Below are 11,141 nucleotides of genomic sequence, written 5' to 3' on the forward strand. Positions count from 1 at the left end.
TTCTGCTTTGGCCTCTATTATCCCGGCTTATCATCATAGAAACTGGCTGGGATTGGCATGGTAACGCCACTAGGTTTTTTCCCAATTAGAGTACAGTGGACGCTCAGGTTGCGAACGTGATCCGTGCAAGATGCACGTTCGCAACCCACGGCGTCCACAACCCGCAGCGGCACGTTTGCGCATGCGAGGGTTGCATTTCAGCGCTTCTGCGCATGCGCAAAGTGTGATTTAGCGCTTCTGCGGATCCGCAACCGCTGAAACCCAGAAGTAACCCATTCCGGTATTTCCGGGTTTCGGTGGACCGTAACCCGAAAAACGCAACCTGAAGCGTCTGTAACCCGAGGTATGCCTGTAGTGATTTCTGCCTTAAACCACTAGGGGGAGCACCATTCCCACCTGACGTCATGTTACATGCATGTAAAAGAACCTTACATAGGTAAGTACCAATGATATCTTCTCCTTACCAGGCACCCAAAGGAAGCCTGGCCTGTGTGAGAGAAGAAGCAGTAACTTCCCTGTAGTTCTGAGATTAGGTGCCACATGCCTTTCCTTTTTCTTCCACAAACTTGGTTTAGAATAAAAAGTAACAGAAAGTGCCCTTTCTGTCTGTCCTTGGATTGAAACACATTACCATTTTTTTTGCATCTGAGACAGACGTACAGATGTTTAGCACAATTCAGTCAAACTTCAGCTGCTTCTGGTGCAATTGATATCAGGGGTATATGCTGAGTTCTTTCCCAGGATCTTAAACCTTAATTTTGGCTGGATGGCGCCTAGTGTTTGTTTGAATAACACAGTAAAAGCAAAATAGCCAGGTTGTTGCTGCAAACAGGTAGAAAAATGTGCAAGAAAGAGAGTATATGTAGATTATTTTTTCCAGCATAATTTTACTTCAGCTGCTCCCTTGACATCAAACCGCTTTTAAACTCCCTCCCAAATAACTGAGAAAGAGGAGCTGAATCACACATATGTATATAAAATGTTTTATGGGTCACAGGTATGTATTCAAATGTGATCTTTTCATCTATGATTGAAGGTAGTGTTGTGCACCACAATTAAATTGTGCATACCTGCATCACACATGATGCTGAGAGTTGCCTGTATCTTTAAATTATGTGACAGTGTTCATATATGTTTTTCTTTTTCTTTTGAAGGCTTCAAAACTTCCAATGTCAATAATAATAGTAGGAGTTGGCCCAGCTGAATTTGACGGTGAGCATCCTCAGCTTCAGAATGCTTTTCTTGGAAGGAGGCCTCAGAATTAGGGTCCAATTCACATCATCACTTAAATGGCAATTTATCTTTCTTTTGTAGCTGATACTCCATTTTTCTTAGCAAAATGAACTCAAAGCAGCCTATGTGATAAAACATACACTACTCCATGCTCTGGTAACTTCCAGATTTGATTGAGGCTGCCTTTGGAAGACGGCATGGGAATGTTAACTGGTCCAAAACTGGTTCCCTTGAGAACTCATGTAATCCCTATTTTAAAACAGCTGTAGATGTTCAGGATCTTGTGTTTGTGAATAATGGAAGGATCACATTTTCTAGCAATACAGTTGAATTGCCTAATTCAGGTGAAACACCCAAACCTAATTGCTTGCTTGTAGTTCAGAAGTTCAACTGGGCCATAAAGTGCTATGTAAATAAATAACAAAACGAAAAACTATGTGTTTTTCATATGGGCTTTGTTGAACAGATTAAATCAAACAATATGAATACATTACTCTGTCTTTTTTTCAGCTATGGAAGAATTGGATGGTGATGAAGTAAGACTCTCCTCAAGAGGAATGTATGCAGAAAGAGATATTGTACAGGTGAGAGAAAGCACTTCTGTCTAGCGGATCTTTTATATACTTAGAGTACATAATTTATGTATGGGACGTGAGTGGTGCTGTGGTCTAAACCACTGAGCCTTGGGCTTGCCAATCAGAAGCTTGGCGGTTCGAATCCCCGCGACGGGGTGAGCTCCCGTTGCTCTGTCCCATCTCCTGCCAACCTAGCAGTTCGAAAGCATGCAGTGCAAGTAGATAAAATAGGTACCGCTCCAGCGGGAAGGTAAACGGCGTTTCCGTGCGCTGCTCTGGTTTCGCCAAATGTGGCTTAGTCATGCTGGCCACATGACCCGGAAGCTGTATGCTGGCTCCCTTGGCCAATAAAGCGAGATGAGTGCCACAACCCCAGAGTCGTCCACGACTGGACCTAACAGTCAGGGGTCCCTTTACCGTTACCTTTTTTAAATGTATGTATACAGGTTGGCTTGCTCTTCAGAAAACCAGGCTGGAAGGTTCTAGATAGCAAGGACAGTTCAAAGTGCTGGTCACACTTTTAAAGCGCTATACAATTTTGAACTGAGGTAATTTAAGGGTGACTTTCTGATGCCTAAAACCTGCTCACCTGTTGTGATCTTCACTGCCATTCCTGCTCCATGTCCCATCACCACCAGAGGTGCAATTTGGCAGTGACCCCAGACAGGATCTTTTCAGAAGCAGCACCTAGGGTTTGTAACTTGCCTACTGTAAATTCAGTTATAAGCATTCCAGTATTATATGAAAGTAGCTTTGTTTCATCAAGTCTTTAGCATGGAGTAACATTTTCCTAGTTTGCTGTTTTGATATTTTGCTGCTCTGTATTTGTTTTTCCATATGTAGATTTATTTATGTTTGGATACTGTGATATTTTTATTTTATGTTGTATGTTAGTATGAAGGCCTTCAACAGAAAAGCCTAAAAATACCAATGTGTAATATAATCAGTGCTTTTTTCTGGGGGTACACATACTCTTAAACATTTTGTGAATCTAAGTTTGGCCTCTTTGAGGGGCAGTATTTCAATATGAGTAGGAAAATTAGAGTGCCCCTAAACATTTTTTAGAAAAACAGCACTGAATATAATATGCATCTGCAAAAGATCTGAAATATTAAGATCATCTTCCCAAGTTAAGTTTCAAAATAAATGACATCTTATTTTTAACCTTTGGCTTTCATTCTTTACGATGCCCCAACAGCAATGCTAAACAAATTCTCTCCCCTTCCCCTCCATTTCATTTCAGTTTGTACCGTTTCGGGATTACATTGACAGAAGCGGAAACCACATTTTAAGTATGGCCAGACTTGCTAGAGATGTCTTGGCTGAGATCCCAGACCAGTTTCTCTCCTATATGAGGGTGAGAGGAATCAAGCCATCGCCTGCGCCTCCTCCATACACCCCGCCTATTCATGTATTGCAGACTCAGATATGAGCACTCGGAATGCTGAATGCTTTTCACAAACCATAGAGCACTGTTCAGTGCAGTACAGTGGTGCACTTTAAAGAGCCAGCGAGCTGAAGCGAAGCGTTCTTCTTTGTATGCAGTAAAGGCTTCTGGTGGCATTTGGAGCAAAATAACGTTAACTTCATATACCAAAATGTCCAACTTGGTTGCATGCGCAACTGAACAGCTTTTATGTAAGAGGAAGAAAATGGTGATGTCTGTTTCTGAGTTTTATTTTGTTTCTGACAGAATAAGCTACTATTGTCGTGTGTATTTTGGAGAAAGCACAAGTCACGGGTTCAACTCAAAAGTCCTTGTCTTTCCTGACTTAATATGTACATAAGATGTGAATGCAAATTCCTCTGTATCAATGTTTACATGTTACTACTTTTCAAACTTAACTACTTTTTATAATTATTCTTAACCTTAAGAATTTGGGATATTGAATTGTCTTCTATCTTGCAATAGTAAAATCCACAAGAGAAGCAATATCTCTTTGAATGATTGTCCAGACAAAAACGAATGCAAAACTGTGAGTAGAAATTGGGAGGCCAAACATATTCGTAGGTCTCAATAATGGAAACACCTCACTCAGGTGCTTGGTAATGAATCATCAGACGGATTTGGGAATAAGCTTCCAAGATGTGAATACTGTAAGATTATTATTTTTTTGCAAGGTATTCCAGTTTCTGAAATAACTTGTGTTTACATTTTTTAAAGAATGATTATGCTGGCATAATAAATTTGAACAACAACACAGTGTTATTCTAGGAAATGGCAGCATCAACTTTTGAGTCCTGAAATTTGACTCATGCAATGTAATCTGTAGGGTCTCTTGCATAACAGCTGTAGAGCTTTGACAACCTAATTGCTTTCTGCAGGTTATTTTATTATGAGTGACTTGATGCTCTTATGCAAATTGCCAGTTGCTGTGAGGTTTGTCTAGATGGTCCATTCAAAGGGATGCTGGCACATTTTGAGTTATCTGTTGCCACAGTCACACCGCCATATAGGGCACACAAGTGGTAATGAATTAAATGTGTTACAATTGCACAGCTATGTTGCTTTGTGCACAACTTTGTATATAGAACTACTCAAGTATTTTATTATATATGCCTGTTCTTATCCTAATTATCAAATGTTTTTGCATGTACAGTTTTTACACACAAAATAACACATTTTTGTGAGTATTTATGTCAAAACTTTTAATTAGAACAAATGGCCTTAAATCTCACAAATACCTTGGAAATGATTGTGAATTGCCTTCAGATACTGGAAAACATGTTTTACTTTTTTGTCAAAATTGTAATTGCCTTGTAATGTGTAGCTCTCTTATTTGACACATAACCTGTTTACTACTTTATTTACTACTATATATGTTATACAGACAAGTATTAAATTAAGGTGCATTTTTTAAGCATGAAAAGTTTTTTCTGGGAAAGTATATATACATGGCATTAATGGTATATAATCCTATGTAATACAGAATCTTCCATTTTTAAATATATTAAAGATCCTTAAAATATTCTCATACTGGGATATGACTAATCAGTTTGCTCAAAATAGCTAAATGCTCATCTTGGAAACTCATACTGCAAATATTGAATCTGCAAAAATAAGAGAGCAGTTTGGGTAGAACTAGTAAAAGTTTCTAAAATCTTCGAGAGGTTCACAACTTTTTAGAATAAGCCTATCAGTGAGAAAGAAATGTTAAAAGAAAGTTGGGTTGCAGAGATTACTGAGCATTGAACAGAACTTTTGTTTCTCGAATCAGATTCAGAGCTAAGCTAATACAGCGTGTCATTTTAGGGGATGAAACTTAATTTTTGCAAATTTCTTCTGTGAGGGGTCTTAAAAATACAATTTGGGATATGAGGAATTCAAATCAATTATTTTTGTGATTGGACAACATTTAGCTCAGTAACTCGATATGTTTGATGAAGAAGCACATAAACTGCTTTCGGAAGACCAACGAGATTTAATTTCACCTTCTGAAAATGTCAGGTAATGCTAAATAATAAATTAATGTAATATAATACAGTATAATTATATAACATAACTACAAGTACAATCATAACTACAAGTACTTGGCAATCATTTTTACATACGTTTTACTTATCAAGCAAAACTGTATTAGTTTAACCAAAATATCTTTTGAATTTCTAAATCACATTGCAGTGGAACCTCATGTTACGTACCAACTTTTTAGCAGCCCTACTTTTTGGAATTAGAAAGTTGAAAATTCAACATGCCCTACTAAGCCATATATGTCTTCACCAGATATAAAATACCTCAGCAAAGCATCTTGTCTTTCTTGCTTATTCTCCAGAAGGTTCCCAAAGGGGCTTCCCTCAGATTACATGTCATGTAATTTTAAGTACTCCGCTTTCTCATTTGTGTTTCCATCAGAAACAAAAAGGCAATTTTCTAATGTGTCAGCTGAAATCTTTTCTCTGGTGGTCTATAATCTGAAGTATGCTATAGGATGCAGAAAGCCTGTCACAAACTTCTCATAGATTTAATAATTGATTATTTCACTTAGTTCCTATGAAAACTACAGTCTTGTTATTTTAAGCTCTGTGTTGCAAATTCCATGTCAAATAAGATGTCTGCCTCATCAGCCTGGAAAAAAATATATGGCCTTTTACTATCCATTTATAACCAGGCTTCGAAATGGGCCCGGGCGCATCATTTGCAACACTTTGTTCATGCAAGCCGCTTCCAGCTAAAGAGAGATTAAATGTGTCACACCCTGAGAGGCCAAGCTTGTTATAGATGATCACTCTCAAGGATCATGATACTATGGTTGCTAGAGCTCAGGCTTGCATGGAAAGAATTTAAAACAACACATTTGACCCGGCATACTGTCACAAATCAGTGCAGTGTAGAGTTGTGCGTTTTCATTGTTACCTAACTGAATGGAGGTCTGATGGTGTCTGAAGGGGTTACAGGTAACCATGAATTCAAACTGCATCAGCTAAAAATCTGTTCATGACTACATAATCATCACTGGTTCACCCAACTGTCACTGCAGAAGACTCAATTAAACGTGTGTGTTGTGACAGATACAATGTGGGATCCGTTAGGCGAAGTCCTTGGGCTGTTTCCATCCAGGGTTGGCCCAAGACATTTTGATAGCTGAGGAGTCTCCAAGGAGCTGTACACGGCAGTGGAAGTGAGCGATGCATTCCTAACAATCCCAATTCTTTCTTGAGTTCCTAACATATCAGGTAGGATGCCCCCATTTTCTTTTTCTTTTTTTTATAATTCTTATTAATTTTAACATATAAATTATAATACATACCACAAAACTTCATCACTTACATAATCTTTTTTTGGGGGACTTCCATCAGCACCTATGATGATCCACCGTTTTGACCATTTCTTATGCATTTCTTAAATTCATATTGCCTTTATTTATTTTAAGTAACCATCCTCCCCTTATACATTTTTGCAATAATTCCAATAATACTCCTCACAAAACTTCTTGCAAACCTACAAATGTAGTCTGATCATCACAAATACTTTTCAGATAGTCTGTAAATTTACTCCAGTCTTCTGTGAATTTCTGGTCCCACTGGTTTCAAATCCTTCATGTTAGTTTATCCAATTCTGCATAGTCCATTAGTTTCATCCTCCATTCTTCTTTCGTCAGTAGTTCTTCCATTTTTGGGCCAATAACATTCTTGCTGCGGTTGTTGCATATAAAAACAACTTACATTCCTTTCTATTGATATCACTTCCTACAATGCCCAGTAAAAATGCTTCTGGTTTCTTTATAAATGTACATTTCAACATTTTTTTCATCTCACTATATATCATCTCCCAGAAGCTTTTCACCTTTTTACATTCCCACCACATGTGATAAAATGTTCCTTCTTTCTCTTTACATTTCCAACATTTATTGCTAACTTTATACATTTTAGCTAACTTGACAGGTGTAATATAACATCTGTACCTCATTGTCATCACATAGGATGCCCCCATTTTCATCGGAGAAATGTTGGGGGGTGTGGAACAGGATGTCCCTTTCTTCATTGGAGAAATATTGGAGGGTACGAGCTGCAGAAAACTAGTCAACTACCAAACAGGAGGCCTGACCAAGGAAATTGGATTGTTCCAGATCACGGTCACTACACTCCCCTTGGCCCTCAAGCCATGCCTGGGGTTGCCAAGCCGTATTGTTAACTGACCTTGTGGCTTTGGGTGTCAAGGCGGCTTACAATGAAACATTCTGTATTTCCTTCTGCTTCGGCTTTTGGCATCTCAAGGTTTGCCTGTCCCTAAATATTCATTGCGGCAACATTTTCCCGATGAAAATAGGGATGTCCTAAACAAGCTATTCCAATTGCCATGTCCTAGTCTCAGCCGTTGCCCTTTATGGAGTACTTAAATGATGATGATTGTAATGAAAGCATAATGGTTGTAAGCACCAGGATCCTCATTATCTGTGTCTATTAGGAATAATGCAGCAGCAGGGGAAGGGAAAAGCCCACACTCTGGTTCACATTAATCGTGCTCTAATAACAGGGCCAGTTTCATTAGGAGTCCCGAATGCTTGCAGATAAAATCCTGAGTCCTTTCCCCACTCCATACTGGCACATCCTGATGTCATATTTCAGGCCTGCCACAATCAACAGACCACATAGGTCTCCAATGAATGACTGCGCTCCATCAGTAAGTTTTGCTCCATTTTGCAGTGACAATGCTGCTCTCAGCTGGCCCAGGATCCTGAGAAGTAAAGCTGTCGAAAGAAAGCCTGGAAGATTCTCCCCCAGGAAGGGAACATTTCCTGTGTATTTTCTGAACAATTACAGTGGTACCTCAGGTTAAGAACTTAATTTGTTCTGGAGGTCCATTCTTAACCTGAAACTGTTCTTAACCTGAGGTACCACTGTAATTGTTCAGCTAATGGGGCCTCCTGCTGCCGCCGTGTGATTTCTGTTCTCATCCTGAAGCAAAGTTCTTAACCTGAGGTACTATTTCTGGGTTAGCGGAGTCTGTAACCTGAAGCGTCTGTATACCCTCTCATACCCCCCCCCCCAACATTCCTCAGATGAAAATAGGGACATTTATCACTTCCAGCCAACTGGCCCTCCTCAAGCCTCCACCCCATTTTTTGTCCTCATTCCCTGCGTAGCATTTCCTATCAGAAGAAGGATGGATGCAGCCATCTCCACACCAATGGGACACACAACGCATGTCCTCCACTATCCCAAAAAAACAACCTTCATCCCAATGTTAGTGTATTTTATTATTTGATAGAGTTACAGAAAGAAAAAGACACGGCACTAAATATATTTTAGAAAGTGGCAAGATTAGACGCGGACACACAAATCGTACTTAAAAAAAATCAAGACTCATTGCGCTCTGCTCCACTCCCCCTTTCTTCCCACACAGGGCTGCCCTGCCCTCTGCCTGCACCTCAGAGCCAGTGCGTCACACAGAGCTGGACCTTGGTAGCAGCAACAGCCCCTCCTCCTCCTCCTCCTCCTCCTCCTTCTCCCTTGAACTCCAGCAGTTGCTATGAGCTGCCCAAGGGAGGAGGCTGGCAGAAATGGTCATGAAAAGGCATGAAGAGGCAACGGGATGCATAGCTGTCAACTTACAGATTTGAAAATAAGGGACCAGCAGCCTTGAAAATAAGGGACCAGCAGCCAAAATAAGGGATTTTAGTCAACCAGCTGAAATACGAAGTTAAAAGGGACCAGATGATTTGGGAGAGCAGCGCCGGTTTTTAGCCCTTCGTTTCCAGAGGTTGCTGCTCAAGACACCAGCCGATGAAACACTGCAATTAAATAACTAAATAAGCAGCAAGCACTTTTCGCGCAAAACAAAGTCCAAGCTACGAAGATGCTGCTGCAGTTCTGTATCTTTTCTCATGCTCCATCTGCAGCGCTCAGTTCCATCAGGCGGGGCGGGAGGAAGAGGGGGGCAGAATAGTGCCGGAAGTAAACCCGCAGATCAGACCATCTATGCTAGTCTACCACTGCAAATCTATGGGACAAGCGCTTGGGGTCCTTCCTCCGCTTTCCTCCTCTATGGTTAGCCCTTGGAACACCTGCCTCCTCCTCCTCTCTCTAAACTGCTTTCTCTATGGTTGCCCTCGCTCTACTCTCAATGATCCTCAGCAATTCATAGACCGCACCAGGCTATCCATCTCATCCGGGTCCTTCGGCAGTGCAGCCGCAGTACGGCCTAGCAGGAGCAGCGGTGGTGGGCAGAGGGGAGGCCCCAGGCAAAGAAGCTCAGTTTGGTGGCCGCGAGGAGGATGGAGGCGGAAGAGCCCGAGGCTCCCGCCAGTTCCGGGGGGAGGGGCTCCCGGGGGCCGAGGCTGGTGAGAGGAGGCCGGAGGGGGGCGGGCCGGGCAGCCAAGCAACACAGTTGGAGCCTCCCTGGCCGGCAGGGAGGGAGGGAGAGGAGCTGCTTCCTTTGGAACCCAGGAAATTTAAGGGACAGCAGCGGGACACAGTGCTGGGATAAGGGAGTTTCCCGCCAAATAAGGGACAGTTGACAGCTGTGATGGGATGCTCCCTTGGAACAAGCACCAGTTCATGCTCCTCCCTGAGCTTGGCTCTGCGGGTGCTGGCAGGGGGTGGGATACGGACGTTCTGGGATCAAATCTGAAGCTGGGCTGACTTTCATCATTCTGAGACTGCCCCTGGAAAATTGGGACACTTGGAGGCTGTGTCCCCTTTTGATGACAGGGTAGCTTAGCCGCTGTGATGGATGCACTGGTGACTTGAAGACTGAACTACTGTACAGTCACACACCTCTCCCTGTCTCCCATTCAGGTAAGCAAGCAGGCCTGGTAAGGGGTGTGGCCTGGGGAGAGGGGGTGTGGCCGAGGAGAGTCCCAAGGTACAGGCTGAGAAATCTGGACGGCCTCCTTTGGCCCCCAAGTCTGAGCTTCCCCAACCAGCATTGGACATCTTTAAATCTAAGGTGGATGCAGATGTCTACTTATCCGATAAACAATTGAACTAGGTAAAGGTAAAGGGACCCCTGACCATTAGGTCCAGTCATGGCCGACTCTGGGGTTGTGGCGCTCATCTCGCTTTAGTGGCTGCGGGAGCCGGCGTATAGCTTCCAGGTCATGTGGCCAGCATGACTAAGCCGCTTCTGGCGAACCAGAGCAGCGCACGGAAACGCTGTTTACCTTCCCGCTGGAGCGGTACCTATTTATCTACTTGCACTTTGATGGGCTTTCGAACTGCTAGGTTGGCAGGAGCAGGGACCGAGCCACGGGAGCTCACCCTGTTGCGGGGATTTGAACCGCCAACCTTCTGATCGGCAAGCCCTAGGCTCTGTGGTTTAACCCACAGCGCCACCCGCGTCTCTCAATTGAACTAGAAATAGCCTAAAAACAATACCTTGTGGAGAACAGTTCCATTTGTGTTTCCAAAACTAACTCTGCTCAAGGAAAATAATATTGAGCTCAGACAAGAAACCCCGCCTTTTAAGTCAACTCCACCCTTGGGAAAGGTTGTTCACTACTGTTATAGCCAAGCTACACTCCTGCCTTTGTCGGTGTTCTCAGTTGGCCGTGTTAAATGCTATGGTTTATGAACACTGGCAGGTGTGCAGAAATCCCCAGTTAGAAACCATCTTGAGAAGCACTGAGTGTGGAATTGCTTCACCAGCTCAGTAGAAAATAATAAAGATGCTTTTCCTTTATAAGGGAGGAGATGAGACGGATTTTCTTTTTTAAAAAGTGTTACTTCTTAAACAGAAACTCTTCATTTTTATTTAGGGAGCCTCAAAACACCTCCTTGTGATGTTACCAGGTTCTAACTAAGTTTTACTCATATTGAATGAATGAACCTAAGTTAATCATGTCTATAAATTTCAGTGGGCCTACTCTGAGTTCACATTTAAAGTCATTCATA

The 11,141-nt window shown here is 42.1% G+C and overlaps 1 protein-coding gene and 1 long non-coding RNA gene across 9 annotated transcripts in view; both read left to right on the top strand.

Annotated features, from left to right (window-relative positions):
- CPNE8 (copine 8) overlaps positions 1-4,783 on the top strand; it is a 58,190-nt gene extending 53,407 nt beyond the window's left edge. For 6 of the 8 annotated variants that reach the window (XR_014516597.1, XM_083463570.1, XM_083463568.1 and 3 more), the window contains 3 exons: positions 1,155-1,212; positions 1,744-1,817; positions 3,052-4,783. Coding sequence is in view for 7 of the 8 variants with exons in the window: in XM_083463570.1 (XP_083319696.1) it covers positions 1,155-1,212; positions 1,744-1,817; positions 3,052-3,240 (321 nt within the window). In the remaining variant the exon portion in view is untranslated. Of the gene's footprint in view, positions 1-378; positions 1,112-1,154; positions 1,213-1,743; positions 1,818-3,051 lie in introns of those variants that run through there. The other 2 variants (XM_083463572.1, XM_083463571.1) reach the window with 2 other exon arrangements.
- A 2,761-nt stretch (positions 4,784-7,544) lies between these two features.
- Positions 7,545-10,637, top strand: LOC310688192. The gene is made up of 3 exons (XR_014516799.1): positions 7,545-7,929; positions 10,047-10,239; positions 10,606-10,637. It is a non-coding gene; the product is annotated as an uncharacterized lncRNA (long non-coding RNA).
- Positions 10,638-11,141: the final 504 nt, after the last annotated feature.

The sequence above is a fragment of the Podarcis liolepis genome (assembly GCF_965112155.1).
Source record: "Podarcis liolepis genome assembly, chromosome: 10".
Taxonomy (NCBI): Eukaryota; Metazoa; Chordata; class Lepidosauria; order Squamata; family Lacertidae; genus Podarcis; species Podarcis liolepis.